The sequence below is a fragment of the Myripristis murdjan genome, chromosome 9 (genome assembly GCF_902150065.1).
Source record: "Myripristis murdjan chromosome 9, fMyrMur1.1, whole genome shotgun sequence".
Lineage (NCBI taxonomy): Eukaryota > Metazoa > Chordata > Actinopteri > Holocentriformes > Holocentridae > Myripristis > Myripristis murdjan.
In genome coordinates, this window is record NC_043988.1 from 25,448,535 (window position 1) to 25,467,516 (window position 18,982).

The 18,982-nt window shown below is 44.4% G+C and overlaps 1 protein-coding gene across 2 annotated transcripts; it reads left to right on the forward strand.

The window, feature by feature from the left end:
- The first annotated feature begins 197 nt into the window (after positions 1–197).
- Positions 198–18,867, forward strand: septin5a (septin 5a). 2 transcript variants are annotated; one of them, XM_030059296.1, is made up of 12 exons: positions 198–286; positions 458–471; positions 13,212–13,302; positions 13,423–13,509; positions 14,119–14,242; positions 14,378–14,512; positions 14,893–15,010; positions 15,336–15,437; positions 16,428–16,524; positions 16,650–16,785; positions 16,935–17,037; positions 17,514–18,867. In XM_030059296.1, exons 1-12 carry the CDS (start codon positions 241–243, stop codon positions 17,574–17,576), a joined length of 1,116 nt encoding a protein of 371 aa, XP_029915156.1. In that variant the 5' UTR covers positions 198–240; the 3' UTR covers positions 17,577–18,867. The 2 variants fall into 2 exon arrangements, with proteins under 2 accessions (XP_029915156.1, XP_029915154.1); XM_030059294.1 differs by lacking the exons at positions 198–286; positions 458–471 and adding an exon at positions 11,353–11,564.
- The last annotated feature ends 115 nt before the right edge of the window (positions 18,868–18,982 follow it).

The following is an 18,982-nucleotide window of genomic DNA, read 5'->3' on the forward strand; positions in this document are numbered from 1 at the left end:
TTGAAATTAAAGATAAAGACAATGCATTTTTAATGAGGATTTGCATTGATTTTGAGCCTGTTGTGTGACGTCATGCATTACTGGCCTCAGACAGCTGGACGGGGACTGGCTGGGCCTCCCCACCGTGTGGTGAGGAGGAGGGGCTGCGCTCTGTCAGCTCACCCCGCCCTCCTCCTGCCTGTCCGGGGCTGCTTTCTCCGAGCCGTCCGTCCGGTGAACCGAGGGAGGAGAGCGGCCAACATGACGAGCAGCATCAGGTACAAAAGTCGGATCCCGATTAAAACAGGTGAGCGACATCACTGGGATTTTTTTCCTTATATTATCATCGCTACAGCCTCGTTGGGAAGCATTGCAGTGACTGCTTCATGTCCCTCTGTCTCTCCAAATCCCTGGGCGTCGCTCCGCATCCCTGCACCTGCGCCTCCTCCTCCTCCATCCGTCCTGTAATGGCCATCAGAGGACAGCACAGAGGTAAGAGAAACAAATCAAATGTCTTGTTTCACTGATGTAGGTGCTGCTGGGGGGAAAAAAGTCATTCTCATCATGCAGCTCTGGCCGAAACCTTGGTCACATTCAGCACGGCCTCGACCAGCAGCAACATGCCACAGATTCTCATTTCATGTTTTTAATTCTCACAGGCCTATTTTTGTGCTTTTTTTTTTTTTTTTTGTGCGCTCTTGCCGTGCCTCGGGTTTATTATCCTTATTACCACCACATTAGGATGATGCTCCGAGGGCAGCCGTGCCATCACCAGCTAGTCGGTGATCATCAGAATGACAGACAAGGGGATTAGCTTTCATTTTTAGACGCAGGCAGGCAGGCTTCAACATCGTGCCCTCCATCCTCTCATCCGGCACAACACTGACCTGCTTCCATTAGAAACAGCGACGGTCAGAGCAGAGAGTGAAACGCTGGTTTTGCTGGACGGGCTGACCTTGTTGTGAGCGTCACATCAGCAGCAGCCACTGTGCTCCGGTCCGGCAGGCTGCCTGCTCACCTCCAGTGAACCTCAAGTCCTCCACATTTGTGGAAGCAGCGGCCACATGAGCCTGCAGGGGGGGTCCTGCCTCCCTCTCTGATGACCAAGCCTTCCTCCCCATCTCCCTCCTGCTGTAGTGTCTGATGACAGAGAGAGAGGCATTTGCATGTGCAATGGATGACTGGCTAATTCAGGCTTTAAGGCTGGCTAATTCAGTGAGCCCAGTTTTTAATAAAGACAGTAATATCCACTGTCCGATGGCATGATTTAAATGGGGCATTCAAGGAACCAAATTCTTAAAATCTCAAATTTCAACTGGAAAAATAATGAGAGGAATTCACTTTCGAGCAATAAAAGCACAGGATTTATTTAAGATTTAAGCAAGACCACAAACACAGAAATCCATATATGGAGTAAATGTATGCATGCATACTGTATGCTTGCATGTGCATCTGTTGTTCAACCATATTTGTTGTACTGTTCTGCAGCCTATTGCATTTTGTTTTTTACACAGGGTTATCTTCCATGAATAAGAATCAAAAGCTGTAAGTTGTTATATATGAGCAGTAAGACTCAATGTGTTGCTATTGCAGGCCACATAGCACAAAACATAAGATGCTCATAAAAATGTGAAGGTGTAGGGAATATATCTTGTTTTGAAGTAGTATATAAAGTATTGTGTAAGAGTAAGGATATAAATGTGTTGCATAAAAAAGAATTTAGAGGTAGATGCCTTACATTGCTCTTTATAATCTGTCTTGTACAGTTCTCTTTTCAGTCAAAGTGTTACCCGTCCTCTTATTATCCAACTATTTGGCCTCCTTAGGAACGCATTTATCCCTCTTTGCAGCCCGTATGACTGTGAAACATATAAGCTAGTCAGGTTGCAGACAGATTAGCTCTGTGCCAGACCTGGCAGCTGGAGTCAGACCAAATCCAGTGGTTGGAATCACTGGGATCACATGGTCTCACCTCCACACAGCATGAGCTTATGAGAAGATTTCTGAAAAAAAAAAAAAGAAAAGAAATGGGATTAATACAGTTGCCATGGTGCAGTCTATTTGCAGATGTAGCCACATCTAACTGAATCAATTACCTCGTTAAAAAAATACCACTCACAGGTCGAGTCAATTACAGACACAATATTTGGATCGCTGCATTGTATTAGTCTAACTGCAACAGTGGCTGTTGTTTTACGAACACCTTGTGAGTGTTGCTACTCGCTGTCAGCCCTTCTTTACTCCCACATACTCTGTTGCACCTGTTGGCTGCTTTGGGAAACATGTCTTGTGTTGCGGAGCAGCCAGGCTGTGGAGTAGGCGGGATGGAGATGGAAAGCATGAGAGAGAGCGAGAGAAAGAGAGAGCGAGAGAGTGAGAGAGAGGGAGAGAGAGAGAGAGTCCTGTTAATGATGCTCAGAGTGACTTGGCTGAATGCTGAGGCTGAATGTGTTGCAGATCGGGAGAATCGCAATCGATATTCAGCACTAAATCAATCCTTTTGTAACACCTCCCAACTTCCTTCTCTCTCTTCTATTCTTCCGTCCACGTCTCCCTTCCTCATTTCCCTTTCTCCCTCGTGTCACTGAAATATTCCTGTCACTTCACTCGCTGTGATGCTGCGTTGCCAGGCAACCGTTTTTTTTTCTCCCCCCTCAATATCCATTTTTATCGCTTCTCTGATGTGAAGGAGTTGACGACATAATCTGACCTACCTACAGTGCCATGCGGTGATTACTGTGTGTGGGCAGAGGTTCAGTACAGTAGTGATGATGGCACAGCAGAGTGCACATCTGATCGCCTGCAGGATTTACAGCAGCGGTTTGGTTTACAGCTCGCTGTTATGTGTCACCTTGTTAAACGGCTTACCAGATATAGACAATGTGTTATTTCCTTTGCTGCTACTTTGATAGCAGAAAAAAAAAAACGTTCAAGTAGCCTACTTGCAGCATCACTAGTAAACTTCAGGTTTCTCTTCCTCTGCTCAGAATCAAAGAGCAAGAGCTTCTTTCCAGGCTCATTATTTTGCTCTGGCATTAAACTATCATACAGAGGGAGAGATGCCAATTTCTCCACCAACAGTTGGCTCAGCAGGCCAGAATGATGCAGCATTGCAGCCACGGGAGATACTGCTGCTATTACTGCTCGCGCCCTCTCCACCTTACAACATACAACCCACAGCTGAGCGCTGCAAAACTCACAAGCCTGTTTTCTGCACGCTGTGAAAACTCATTCAGGAAATCAATAACTGAAGTAGATGTAGCTGAGGCAGATTGAAAGGAAAGTGGGACCACAAAAAAAAAAAAGAAAAATGATTTGGCAATGCTTTGTCATGATTGCAAAACTACTCCAGGAATGCATTGAACATCACAGATTGATAATATCTAAAATTGCATCCGAGGGTGGAATTTGCCTTTAACATCCATCGAAGCTGATTTGAAGGAGGGGTTTTAAGACAGGGATTCACTTTGGTGCTTGAGTGTGTCTAAACATCATCATGCTTTGTCACTGCAGACTGAGAGTTTTATAAAGTGGTGCCAAAGAACAGGTCAGTGGTCAGATTATAGACACTGACACCCCCAACCCCCATCTCCACTCACTATTCACTCTCTCTTCTTTACTTTAGCCTCCCTCAGCCTCTGAGACACATTCACTCACTCACTCCCCACTCACCCACTCACTCTCACCCACCCACTCACTCTCTCTCTCTCTCTGCCTTAAACACACACACACACACACACACACCAACTCTTGCTGCCACAGATGGGACTCTTGACCTTCACCCACTCTCGGTGCAGACCAGCTGCGGAGCTGGAATAGGCGTATCTGGGGGTCGTGGGTGGATGTGGGTCAGGGGCTTGGGGGGGTGTTGAAACTGGGGAACCCCCTGGGGCTCCTGCTCTCAGTAGAAAAGAGAAATTTGGTGAAATATGGTCAAAAGATAAGAAGAGCACAGCTGCAGCAATTCACTTAAAGCTGTTACTTTTATTCTTGAGCGTCTTCTTCGATCGCAGTAAGAAAGAAACATGTTGAAACGCTTATAAACCTTTTTTTTTTTTCCTCTGGTTTATTATTCGCAAATCAACAATTGACAGAATGATCACAATTAACTAAACCCTGTGCAACATAGAAATGACATGCATGCTATGGTTATTTTTCACTGCATGACTCCACCCTGTCTCTGTTCAGCAAAATCTGTCATCTGTATTCTGTGTGTGTGTGTGTGTGTGTGTGTGTGTGTGTGTTCTTGTCTCTGCAAGATTTTTCTCTATGACAGTTGCTGTTGTTATCGGAGTTCAGGTGTTTCAGGTTTCTGCCCTGCAGTCTGTTCACCGGCAAATAGTCTCATTTTGTCATCCTGCAAACATGTTTGTAATGCCAGTGATCAAGTAGAGCGTGTGTGTGTGTGTGTGTGTGTGTGTGTGTGTGTGTGTGTGTGTGTGTGTGTGTGTGTGTGTGTTATGCCAAAAGTGAGTCATTTTTCTGAGTCTTCTCTATGGTCTTAGTTTCATGCACTACACTGCAATATCCAACTGTGTTTCCACTGTGTGATTCAAAAAGCTTTTGGAAAACTACCCAAGGCTGACCCAGATAGCAGAATTCTTTATTTTTCAAGTTACGTGCTTGAGTTTGACATTTGGTGATACAGTTTCTGTAGAAAGAGGGATAAGGAGTTTGAGCAATAATCCAATGAAATCAACGAGTATTTAGATTATTTCTTGCACCATTTTATTGTGTAATAAACTCGTTTCCAGGCTATACCAGTCACATACAAAGAGTATTATTCTCTACACAGAAGCTTCAGTGTCATTTGCTTGCTCCAGCTCAGAAAACGGCAGATCTATTACACACAGCCTGTAATTTCAAAATAATAAGCATCATTAAATAAGAGCTTCTGTTCCCTCTCACTGTGCAGACACTCTAAGACTTCCTCTGTCTCTCTTCTGAAACACTTCTCTCCATCTCCTGTGTTTCTCTGATAATATTCAGGTGGCCGTGTCCCTCTGCTACATGCGCAGATGCTAGATGCTAATAATACCATGCTAGACTAGCCATGCTCCCACAAGAGCCCATTGTCGCTGAATGGGCAGATGCTAAAACTAGGCTAAGTTAGCCAAGTGTTCCTTGCTGGAGTAATCTATTGTTGCCCAGAGCAATTACATGCTGTTAGATTAGCATGTTAAAGAGCCAGGCGCACAGGGGCCCCTGCGTTTGCAAGGAGTGCAAACACAAGTGGGACGGGTGGGGGCTGGGGGTTCGGGGTCCATCTTAAGGCCCTTTTGCACCACACGGGTACCTTTTGGCGCTTCTGTGGTGCTAACATCCAGGAACTTTGGCTTTTTCATTCAGCAGTGGCCCTGTTCCAGTTCCTGGTGATTTTTTGGGTCTCCTTTTGACACGTGGGACTCCCAGGATCCAGCTGCACCCTTTATGGGGGTGGGACTGCTGCACCGGTTATTGCTGATTGGTTGCACACACGTGTATCACTGAAGCGACTGATGGGGAGAGCCAGCGGGTGCCCAGAATGTTTGACATGGAGGCATTTTGCTGTGAGCCGTCCAGAGAGGAAAACACACCCGCACATTGTCCTCTTACTTGCAACATAAGAGGACCATTAACCCTAACCAGCTAGAGAACATGCAAAACATGCGTGGGTTTCCTCCTGCAATCCAAAGACATGCAAGTCAAGTAAACTGTAGATACAAAATCAGCCCTCTGTGTGAATGTGTGTATGAATGTGCCGTCTGCCCTATGATAGACTGACGACCTGTTCAGGATGTTCCCCTGCCTTCCACCTAATGAGCACTGGGAGAAACTCCAGCACCCCCTGTGAGCCTAACTAGGATAAGCGGTTTGGAAAATGAATAAGAGGACTCTCAAAGCCTTTGACTCTTTTGTCTTACACACCTGATCCATAAAGCTGCATCGGTGAGCCTCCATAATCTGTTCACTGTCCAGCATCTGGAGAAGCCAGTTGGAGAAAAACATGACCGGATCCAAGCTCCAGATGCTGTTTAGTCAGAGAGTGAAATTCAGCGTCAACTTTAGGGGATGACACGTTATTTGCTTTGTTAAGTCTCAGTTGCCTTTTTCTGTCATTGTGTCCACTGAAGCGCAAATGATGACGAGAACTGGATCGAGCACAAATTCCCTCCTGCTCCTATTTGGGCTGCTCCTTGTTTCTTGTCATGCAGTGGAAAAGCGCCTTTTATGTTTCTCACTCTCCTAAATCTCCTCTGCTTATCTGTCCCTGCTGTCCCGTTGCTCTCCCCTGCCTCATCTGTTGGCCCACCATCAGATATTCAGTCAACCATTAAGGGAAGCATTCAGGGTTAATGGTGTGAAAGCGTCAGCTGGACGGTAGGGAGACTCGGAGATGTCATCAGTAAAGGTCACCGCTCCTCAGCGCTACATCACCAGTCGCCTGGCTGCTTTACAATCTGTGTCTGTGTTTTGCGGTGCGTCCGTCACAGTAGACATGAGCCTGTGTGGAGTGGTGTGTACGCTGTTGGCGCGGTCTCCTTTGGATCGCATCCTGTGTTTGTGTGTGTGCGTAGCGTGAGTGAGTGTGTGTGTGGGTGCCCTAGTAATCAGCGTGGAGTTGACTGCGGCGCCCTTTTGAGAGTCGTTTCCTCTGAGGCTGCAGTGTTGTACGACGGAGAGGAAGAGCTCAAGTGGTGCCTGCTGATTGAGTGGCTGATCTCTGGACCGCTGCCTTTTGCAGGCCGGTCCAACACGCAGGCGGACTAAACAAACTAACAAACACAGCGCGGCTGAGGAGGAGATGTGGAGCTATTCAACTCAGCAGTCAGACGAGGAGTTGTGCCGCTTTGTATCCCCAAATGAAAGGCAGATACAGTATTAAGACTTTTAAGAATGGTGGAGACCCAGAGGAAGGCGCTACATGAACAAAAGACACTTTTCAGGCAACATGGACGCACAGAGTGAGAGGCCATTTTATGTCCAGAAGCAGATTCTGTGTGTTTTTTTTAATTAATCTTTATCTTTATCTTTATTTGGATCTCCATTAGCTTTGGCTAAGGCCATTGCTCTTCTTCCTGGAGTCCACACCCAACACAGTTATCTTTACATTACAGTATATTACAAAAAACACACCACACAACAAAACAAAAAACACCAACCAAAAACAACTCACACCAATCTACAAAATAAAGACAAAAACATATATATAGTACAGGACCTAGTTCACCTTAACTGTACCTCCGAAATGTAGCTATTAAAATAATAATAATAATAATAAAACTTTATTTGTATAGCACCTTTCATACAAGAATTGCAGCTCAAAGTGCTTCACAATAAAAAGAAGAACATTTGAAAACAGATTAAATAAAACATTAAAGAGAATAAAACACAGCACAGGGTGGAATTAAAAAGAAAAGGCTAAAAATGAAATAAAATTTGAAATAAAACAAAAGATGCAAATAAAACAATAAAAGACAACAGCGTGGAATAAAATAGAAGCTAGTTAAAGGCTAATTAATCTAATTCATAAATGGTCAGATGGTCAGGTATATGTCAACATACGTTAGACGTGATTCCAGTATATTGCATTTACAAAAACATAGCTTGGGTTTCATAAAGTTCATCAAGCTGACACTAATCCATTCTCTAAGGCACATATTAGTTATAATATATTATGTATTAGTTATAATATACAGCGAGCAGCCAGAAGTTGTTGCTTTGAAAGATTTCTGAAAGTCAAAGGAGTGAACGTTGCACAAGCTGTTGCCTTGGCTCCCATCTTCAGCTGATTAGTCCTTTATGGCCCTCTGCACCTGCTTGCACCCTATCTGACGGCTGGGACATGTGTTGAAATCATCGTGATATCATAAGGATTTTTAATGTTGATATATACCGCGATATGACTCATATGCAAGTTAAAGATGCATCTTATAAAACACAAAAAGATAAGGATTGATTTAAACTCAACTGATATGATTCTACCAGGTGCTCATCATTGACCTGGATTGCTGCTATATTATGTTCTTATTACACATTTTTGTAAAAAGTGGTGGAAAGTGAGGTGTCTGATCTTCGATGTTGTTGTGACATCACCTGACACCAAACACCAGGCATTGAGTTTGGGGTTTAGTTACTCTTTAAATAATCAAATTACTGTTCATCCCATTGAACCAAATGGTAACTTTACCTGTGATGGCAGATAAATTCCCTAAATTGTCAAATAATATCCCTTAAAGCCACATTAAGCAATATTACATGCAGTTTGGGCCAGTTGCAATGTGAGAGTCATCACTGTGCGTCTCATTTCCACCATGAAATTTACAGCCAGCCTGTGTCGGCTCCTGATCGGCCTCAGTGAGCTCCTCTTCTGCCCTCCGCTCCACCCGCTTACCACTTCAACTTCACGCATTGCGTCTCTGAAACCGCACATGCTGCAGATAAACAAATCTCAATTTTCACAGCAGTTGCGCGAGTGCCTCTGCTGCTGCAATCAGAAAAAGTTCATCCAAAGCAGTTGTCGCTGAAAAGTCTGCAGCTTCACCATTTTTGAATTGGAGGTCGTAGACAAAATAATCCTTGTGAGGGCCTTGTGAGAGTCAAACACCTCTCTCATTTCCATCTCAAAACCCTTTTTTTGCCTTAACTTTCTAAAATGTGTCATGCCTCATTTCGTCCGTGATGTTTTTTACGTAAAAACTTTAAAAAAAAGACATGCTGTCTCCGAAATCACCATGTCATCACGATATAATTCTGCTAAAAGACAGTTAATTGTGCTGAATTACTGTCCAGCACTGCCCCACATTCATTCACTTCCTGTGTTTGACCGACCAGAGAGGTGAAGCCGGGTCACCACTTCGACGGCCGAGTTGCACCACAGCAGCAGCAGCAGCAGGCTGGTGTGGCTTTTACACGATCCTCCCACCGTACAGGATTACATAACACCCCTGTAATGGCAAAGTATATCACATCAGTGTTTTTTTTCCCCCCCAGTGGAGAAGCTAAACTCTTAATTTGCACAGCAGGAGACGAGACACAACATGAGAGCGACAGGAGCACAGAGACACATTTCCTGCTGCTGGTGGATGCAAGCAGCCGCTCACAGATGGAGATGGTTTTCTCTGTGTGTTTCTGTATTTTATGTGTGTGTGTGTGTGTGTGTTTCAGGTAACATGTGAGTGAATGAGTCTGTGTCAGTGTGTAAGAGAGATCCTTTGCACTCCGGTCTGTATGAGAGGGACAGCTGGTCACTGAGAGAGACACAGGGGTTTAGCCGGGAGCCATTGTACTGCCATTTCAAGACATCTGCTCTTTTCTTCTATTCAGATAAACGCCCCCCAACCCCCCCTCCCTCCTCCCCCGCCCAGCTCACACACCCATGTGCTCAGTCATCTCTCACACCATGACGTAAACCTTAATCTAGATCTACGCACGCCGCTCTCCGTCCAGCTCCGCCACTTTTTTCCCTCTCCTCTCGTCTTTGCTTCGCTCTTCTTCGCTGACATGTGGCTCAGCGTCCTTGCCCCGGGGTCTCTCAAACTTTTCTCACGTCAGGGACCCACAAAAATAGAGAGATGGTTATTCTTGTGGACAAAATGTTTCTCTGAGAGGATTTTCGGTGTCAGGTGGCGAGATGACAAACATGCAGATGATCAAACTGTGAGCAAAACTGAGATCAAGTCATGATCACTGTACATTTTGCTCCAGTCACTCCCTTGTTGTGAATTATACATTTAATGTACTACCTCTATACTTTTTACTATTTGCATGATATTTTGTTCTACCTGCCCCACACTACCTTTGTTTTTTACTATATTTCAACGATTTTGATATGCTTTTTAGAATAGATATGATTTTTTAAAATCATTTTTATTATTTGCCACTATGTTCTCAATGTTACGCATCTTGCACTGGACTTTTATATATGAAAGGTGCTATAAACATACATTTTGATTGATGGAATGAAATGAATTATATATTAAATACATTATTATATTAAAAAAGTTCCTCCTTTGGCTTGGGACCCCCTGCAGCCTTTGGTGGTCCTGCAGCACAGTTTGGGAGAAGCTGACCAAGCCCAGAAGGATGTTATAATAATTTAAAGGAGGGGTGCTTGGAGGTTTGTATCGGGAAGTAATCAACAGTGGCCCACTGTTCTGTCTCCCCCTGGTGGTTTGGAGTGGAATCGTAATATCTGTACGTGGCATCGTGACGGGGTGTGCCTACACTGTGAAAAAATGGAAAAGTTTCCCTTCTTCTATTTCAAAGAGCATTCGCTCCATCTCACCACACCAGTTACAAGTGGGACACACCCATGCGTACTCACTCACACGCACACACACACACACACACACACAAACACACACGCATGCACGCACGTACACACAGCCATGCACCACCATCACATCTGGAAGCAATTGACTCCCACCTCTGCCATGAAAAGTGCCTCGTTCACCTCTACACATGCACACACACACACGCACACACACACACACACACACACACACACACACACACACACACACACACACACACACACACACACACACCATTATTATACTAACTACTGGACCAGTCGACTTGACAGATTTTCTTTTGGCTGTCTAGACAAACACTGAGCAGTCTCTCTGAGCACTCAGACACACACACACACACACACACACACTGCAATCAGGGTATCGGCACTAAATGTATGGACTGACAGGTTCATTTGCATGATAATCTCTCATACTCCACATGCCCAAACTCGCAGCGTATGGGGCTGTTTGCGTCTGTATCGGTTGTTTGTTCGGAGCTTCGCTGCAGCTTTTGTCACGGTCGTGTTCAAACAGGCTCCTTTTGTTTCACATCTTTGACGGCGAAGTCAACAAGGGTCCAAAAAGTCTGCCGGCTTGTCTCTATCTGTCAGTGGATTTGTCTGCAATCTTTTTTTTCTGTCTTCCCTTTCTCTTCTTCTTGTGTCTGTCTCTCTGAGCTGATGGTCATCTCAGGGCAGTGCTTGGATTTTTGCATTTTTCAAAACTAGCAGCGCTGGGGGAGGGAAAACGAAGGATGAATGAGTTTCTTTTAAAATTTCACTTTCTCCCTTCATGCATCCCTTGTTTCCTCCCTCAATTTGTTGGCTCTCACTCTCTCTCTCTCTCTCTCTCTCTCTCTCTCTCTCTCTCTCTCTCTCTCTCTCTCTCTCTCTCTCCATCGCCCTCCCTCTCTGTGAGAATTCCTCTCTACCTGTCTGAACAGGGAGTGTTGGACTGCTGTAGGGCAAGAGGAAATAAGGAGGGAGGGAAAGAGAAAAAAAGGGGGGAAGCAAGAGGAGGAAAGTAGGAGGAACAAAGGCACATATAAAGAGAGCAGACAGGGAAGAGGTGTGTTGGAGTCAATCTGGGAAGAGGCACAGAGTCTTGAGTCCCTGAGACTTTTTGTGCAGCACCAACTCAAGGTTGCTGTGTTCCTTTTTTCCCCCTCGCCGGGCCGCCTCACTTTCTGAGAAGAGGGCTATTTTCGTCCGTTCGGTGCTGGTGTGGTTTAGTATGGATGCCATCATGCTTCAAGAGAAACTGGTGGAACGGCTGCTGTGTCCGCGAGTGAGAACGGCCAGACAGAAGGTACAGGACTTGGTTACTGGGGAAGAATCAACAGGGAGAGTGGAGGAACTGGGCAAGAGAGAAGAGAATAAGAGAGAAAGAACATAGAAAGAGATGAAGCCTGTCAGTGGTTGATGCATGCACACGAGAGGCCCTCATGCCTCCTGTCAGCATCACTGGTGTTTTTGCACGCCTTGGCATTGAGGTGTTCAGGTTGAGCTGCCGTGTTCAGTGTCTGTGCCTTCACGGTGATTTATTCATAGTTTTATTGACAGTTTTATGACTCCCTCACACCCTGTTCCCATCAAGTGTTTGCATGATTACGCAGTGGTTTATCTGGAGCTTTCCTCATTCTTACTGATGGGCTTCGTTGCTGTGGCGAACATCGCTTGCACTGCATACACTGTCTGTGGTCTGTGTGTGTGTGAGTGTCTGTGTGTGTGTGTGTGTGTGCAGGGAGGGGAGGAGGGGGGTCTGCTGTGTTTTTAAACGCAGTCCTCACCCGAGGGGCTGTCGGAAATGCCTATGACAAGTTATGACAGCTTATAAGGACGCTGGCTGTGTGTTTGGCTTGTGTGTTTGGAGAGTGAAAAGGGCTTTTCAGGTCTATTCAATATCGCTTCTGTCTGTGTTTGTGTGTGTGTGTGTGTGTGTGTGTGTGTGTGTGTGTGTGTCTGTCTGTCTGAACGGTGCCCGCATTCTGGCAGGCCGCAGCCGACTTGCCTTGAGTGTGTGTGTTTATATCTGTGTGTGTGTCAATGGGCTCCGAATGGGCAAAATGGCAAGGATGACATTCTGCCAGATGCAGAGCAAACAGACCAGACTGAGAACTACAGTCTGGTACAGCCAGAGACTGGTAGCCTGTGGTTCTGAGTGTGTGTGTGTGTGTGTGTGTGTGTGTGTGTGTGTGTGTGTGAGAGAGAGAGAGAGAGAGAAGTCAAAAGACAGATTTACTGGAAAATCTGTGACTCTAGTTATTCCGTTGGGTTATTTTCCGTCGGGTTGTAGATTTTCAATATTTCAGAACCTGTCTGTCTGTCTGTCTGTCTGTCTGTCTGTCTGTGGTTATTTTATTACCTCGAGAGCTGCCAGGTCCATGTCTTCTTCACATTAGAAATTCTCTGAGTTTTTTTGTGATTGATGGGCGGCTCGGTGCCTGATGGTATCGGTGCCCTCACAGGTACTCAGTGCCTCTTTGCCCTTTCGCTGTTCTCTTCACCGTCTGTAAATCCTTCAACAAAACATCCACAGACACCTCAGATACAGAGGTGCTTTGTGGAAGGATAATTAATAATGTTTGCTCTTTCAGTGCCTTTCTATGCCTGTAAAAAACGAGGCATAGAAAGGCATTATTGTCTAAAGATTTTATCAAGCAGAAGTCTATTGTATAATTTGATGAATTGCTTCCTTTATTATTTTATTGATTAAAAATGCTTTGCCATTGTAACTAGTTTGTGATTTTTTATTATTATTATTATCATTAATATTTATTTTCAAGCATTTCTGGCATTTTAGCTACATTACCTACAGATTTGTCTTTTTCATTTGCTGTTGTTGTTTTTCCCTCCTATTTATTTGCCCTTTACTCATTTGAATAAAATCAGATCAACCAAATTCAGCGCTATTTAACGCCGTCTTCTTCCCTCCGTCCATATTTCTGTGTCCTAGGAGAAACAGTATGTGGGTTTTGCCACGCTGCCCAACCAGGTGCACAGGAAGTCTGTGAAGAAGGGCTTCGACTTCACTCTCATGGTAGCAGGTCAGTTTGTCGATGGAAGATGCAGGAAATTTAATTTGGATTGTTGTTTGCACTGTTGCTGCGTTACTGTATTCAGGTTGTTAGGACGTTTATAACTCTCTGTGTGTCTCTGTGTTGCAGGGGAGTCGGGGATGGGTAAATCCACTCTGGTCAACAGCTTGTTTCTCACAGACCTCTATAAAGACAGGAAGTTACTCAACGCTGAGGGTGAGCGTGCTCGCTGCATCATATTTAAAACACTGCTCTGTGGCTATTTATTGCACAGCTTTCTCGAATACCCACTTCTGATTGGCCAGTGCACGTATTCTGTTGAAGTCTGTTATTTTTAAATAACAGACCAGTTTCTCACATATAATCATGTCTGTGCGGACACGAAGTCTGGTGGAACATGTTGATTTGTAACTGGATTAACTGGCAACACTTCTGCCAAAGAAAAATGTGGACTGTTTGGCTCCTGCCGATAGCTCGGCCAGGCTGTTTTTTTGTAAATTATGTTAGCTTGTAGTGTTTCATGTCGGATGGGTTTAATGTCCTTGTCAAAGTAATTGAGTTTTAAGTGGGATGATGCCATTAGAGTCGGTCATTATTGCGACATAAGCCCCCCTCTTAGATTTGGATTCGCCCTGTTGGTGCCTATTTCGGAGATAATGACCAGCTTTGAGTGCTTTATCCTTTACTTAGACCGTCTATCTAACGTTTTGTACACTTTTAACTTTTGCTTTGTCCAAAAACCCTGCAACAAATCCTTTTTCTCCCCCTCTCTCTTCTACTCAATCGCTCATTTTCCCTCACCCTCTTCGTCTTTCTGCCGAACAGAGCGCATTAACCAGACCGTGGAGATCATCAAGCACACGGTAGACATCGAGGAGAAAGGCGTCAAGCTCAAGCTGACCATCGTAGACACGCCGGGGTTCGGAGACGCTGTCAACAACAACGAGTGGTGAGTTCGATGATGCTGGCCAAGTCTCTACCTGGCTCTGATTAGCCCTGATGTGCAGCGGGTCCAGCCTGCTGACCTGATTTACTGTTGCTGAATGTGTGTGTGTGTGTGTGTGTGTGTGTGTGTGTGTTCTAGCTGGAAGCCCATCACAGACTACATAGATCAGCAGTTTGAACAGTACTTCAGAGACGAGAGTGGACTGAACAGAAAGAACATCCAAGACAACAGAGTTCACTGCTGCCTCTATTTCATACCTCCATTTGGACATGGGTAATAACACGTACACACGTACACACACACACACACACACACACACACACACACACACACAGAAGGAATAAAGGAATGCACCGTTGGAGTTGATGACTAGGTGGGATAACACATCCTGACAGTGATGACAGGTGTAGTGGATCCTGATGGAAACTATTCAAACACCACCAATACTAACCACAGTTATTGTTACACACACACACACACACACACTTTTCACAGCTCACAGACACATAACACCTTTACAGCAGCTGAATCCATCTGGTGGATTTAAAATATGTAGTCCTCAACTGCGGCACATAAAAAAAAAAAAAAAAAACATATTTGAAGGACAGCTCAGTTTCCTCTGTTGCCCGGTCTGAGCTGGTGTCCCTCCGCAGGCTGCGTCCGGTCGATGTCGAGTTCATGAAGGCTCTGCATGAAAAGGTGAACGTGGTTCCACTTATTGCGAAAGCCGACTGCCTGACGCCCAACGAGATCAAGAAGCTCAAAGACAGGGTGAGTTACATTCTGCAGCTGGAGGGAAATCAATATTATGACTATGCAAGCTGTTGAAATGTAAGCACTGCATGATTTAAATCAATCAGTCAATCAGTGTTTACTGAACACATTTTGTGTAATGAATGGATGAATGAATGCAATGCAAGGCTCTTCACACACAAACACTCAAAAAATAAAATGCCAATAAAATAATACAGACAAAATACAGATGACACAGTTATGCACGTAATTTTTAAGCTTGTGTTTAAGTGGATCCTTATCGTAATATAACCACATTTAGTAGCATACCCATATGTAATGAGCAGATCCTTCATGTGTGCAGATACGAGAGGAGATAGAGAGGTTTGGCATCAAGGTGTACCAGTTCCCTGAGTGTGACTCTGATGAGGATGAGGAGTTTAAACAGCTTGACAAAGAGCTGAAGGTGAGTCCGAGAGGCAAACAATATGAGTGTGTACGTGTGTTACGGAGATTATTTGTCATTACACTCTAAGTGGATGTAACTTGTACTGTAAACTGTGGTGTGCATCCGAACTAGAAAGCTAACTTATAAGGAACCGGTCATTTCACATCTCACGACAATCTACAATCTTTGATTCATCTTTAAAGTCACAAGAAAACAGCATTTCACTTGATGATTTTGGGGTGGGACATAATGCAGGGAGGGACTGTTGTCATGTGTTTAAAGGTGAGTATTGTTAAAAAATGTGTGATGGTATTATGGGTTAAAAATTTTCTGTACATGGTGTGAAGAGTTGCCTAACAAGGTGAAAAAAGTAATTTCTCATTTTATTGTGGGGGCAGCCATCACGCTGATTTTGGAGCAGTGGGTGTGTGGGTAACACTTTACAATAAGAGTACAACAATTAACGTTAGTTAACGTTAGTTAATGCCGTAATGGTTAATTTCAGTGTTTGTTAATGATTATTATGGCATTCACTAATGTTAATAATATCTACAATAACCCTTAAATAACATATAAATTAATACCTTAGCATGAACAGCATTAGTACATGATTCTTAGACACATTAGTTAACGGTTAGTTAACTGTTACTTAACCCTAACCCTAACCCGTTTATTTCGGCATTAACTAATGTTAATTGTTGTACTCTTATTGTAAAGTGTCACCGGTGTGTGAGATTGGGGTTTACCGTTTGATTCCTGAGACCAGCTGGGGAAATCTGGGCAGGGAAAGTGGATAAGAAATCCCTCTTTCCTCTTCCAGAGTGCACTTGAGCAAGGCACTTAACGGTGGCACGGTGTAACTGTGAACCCCAGATGACCTTACATAACCGTTTTATTTGTTTTACCGTGGCTGTCAGTCAGGGCGTCGCTGAAAAACAAGTGTTGTCATCTTCCCCTCGATAAATAAAGGTTAAAGATGTCTCTCCCTCCCTGTGTTTCGGTGTTTAGGAGTGCACTCCGTTCGCTGTGATCGGGAGTAACACGGTGGTGGAGGCTCGAGGGCAGAGAGTGAGAGGGAGGCTCTACCCCTGGGGTATTGTCGAAGGTAGGCGGTTACATTAAGCAGCTCTGACTAATCCTTATTAAACTATACAGCTCGCATGTCACAACATGTAACAGATAGTTGATACTCATGAAACAGTGATTGGTCTTTGTTGTTCACGCGCTCAGTGGAAAACCAGTCGCACTGTGACTTTGTGAAGCTGAGGAACATGCTGATTCGCTCACACATGCACGACCTGAAAGACGTGACCTGCGACGTCCACTATGAGAACTACAGGGCCCAGTGCATACAGGAGATGACCAGGTGTGTGTGTGTGTGTGTGTAAATGGAGAGAAAAGGGTGAGGCAGCAAATAAAAAAGGCTAAGAGGGCGACTGTTTTGTAAACATCTTGCTTTGCTGCTGATGTCTACAGATTTGAGCGATTCTCTTGTTTCCCTAATGTCTTTCCCAGTAAACTGGCTCAGGACAACAGAATGGAAAGTCCCATCCCCATCCTGCCGCTGCCCACTCCTGACGTGGAGACGGAGAAACTCATCAAAATGAAAGATGAGGAGGTATGAAGCGAGCATCACCAGACACGGGGAGTGCAGCAGAACAGGACAGGACAAGGTGTAACAGGACAGAACAGGATATGATAGGATGAACAGGACAGCGCGCAGAAATTTTCCTTTGACTTTGTGGTGACAGCATTAAAAACATATAAGCTCTTGATAGAGATACATAGTAGAGATACATTTAAAGTAGAGATACATTTAAAGAATTTGTTAACATGTGGCATAAAACGCCTGTCAAACACGGTCTCAAAAAAAAAAAAAAAAAAAAAATCGTATTTATATAAGTTTCAAGCTCAGTCTTAGCTTCACATGGTCTTGTTTCATCAGTCATCTGTTGCGAAAACGCCGGTGTAACCCTGTGCATACCAGAATATGACTCACGATGTGGAGCCAGACTGACTTATCTGAGGTGGATGTGTGTGTGAGAGAGTTTCACCCCCCCCCCCCCCCCCCCTCCCCACCTTTCTGTGTCGCAGCTGAAGAGGATGCAGGAGATGCTGAACAAGATGCAGCAGCAGATGCATGAGAAAGACCAGTGATGACCTCCAGAGCAAGGCCCCGTGATCTACAGCACCACCTGCTGTCTGAACCCTAAAACTACAATCAGACTCTCAGACGATAAACGCAACACGACGTGGATATCAAGTGTTAGTGGCAACTCTGGCTGTAAATTTATCTTCTGTTCGGTGCTTTGTATAGTCTGTCTGCCTGGAGGATTGTGATGTTAGAGGGTATTTTTCTGAAGTGTACCTTTTGCCCATTTTGAGCCCCTTTGCTGTGGTTAACAGTCTTAACATATATAATATAAATGCATAATTTAAATGACTACTCAGTGTATCTAATTTATAAATGCAATGCTAAACTTTTTGGATATTCTGTCAGGGTATGAATATACGTGCTATAAAATGTTTTGTAAAGCAATTTAGGTTGTTGGTGATGTTTAGACTTTAACATAGATATTGTTTTTTATTAATGTATCTGTGTGGCGTGTGTGTGTGTGTGTGTGTGTGTGTGTGTGTACGTGTGTGTCCTTGAGGTTGAGTGCGTGTGTGTGTGAGCGTATGTCTTTCATGAAACATCCTCTTTTGATATCGCCAGATATCCGTCCGTAAAACTCCATTTGTCTTTGCAAAAGTACTACAATGACTTTACTTTTATTGAATAGCAGAGAAGAGAGAAAATCACATATTTTCTTGTTTATTTGGACTGTGATCATCATGAATGGTTACAGAATGGAGTCTATTTTGTAACCTTCATTCAAAACTTTATCTTTCTGGAGCATTTGAACATTTTGATGAAATAATTGAAAATGCACTTATCGCCAGTGGCTAACTGTGAAATGAGAGCCTTTGACATAATGAGAGGCTGCAGTAAATGGTGCATGTGCAAGCATGCTGCGCTTATTCATATCCGCATTAAGCCGTGGGCCTGTTTTCACTGCTTCATAGCCGATGCCCTGTGTTTGTAATGAGATGCATTATGACCTATGCCACTGAGGGAGGGTTTGAAATAGACTGCTAATGAGGAGCAACTCCTGCAGTGAGTCTGTGCTTCTGTTTAAATGGTATTTCTCTGTATGGAAGTGAGTTGCGTGACTGCATTCTGTAAGTAGGTGAATTGTACAGCTGTGTGTGAGTGAGCATGCATGAGTGTGGAGGTGTGTGTGGATGAGTGTGTGTAGGCTCTCCTGAGGTTGAGGTACAATACATCTTTCGCCCCGAGGCTGTGATCTCTGTCTGCCTGAACTGTGTCGTCAGTCTGAGGGCTCGACTCGTGCCCCGGATCTATCAAGTGTGACAAAATAAACAGACTTGATTCACATCGTTCCAACCTCGCTGTCCGTGCGTTATTCCTCTAAGGGTGATGGAGCTGCACTTCTGTGCCCTCCAAGCCCAGTAAACACAGCACAGCACGCTCTGTCGCTTCCTGCTGGCAGAGCACAGCT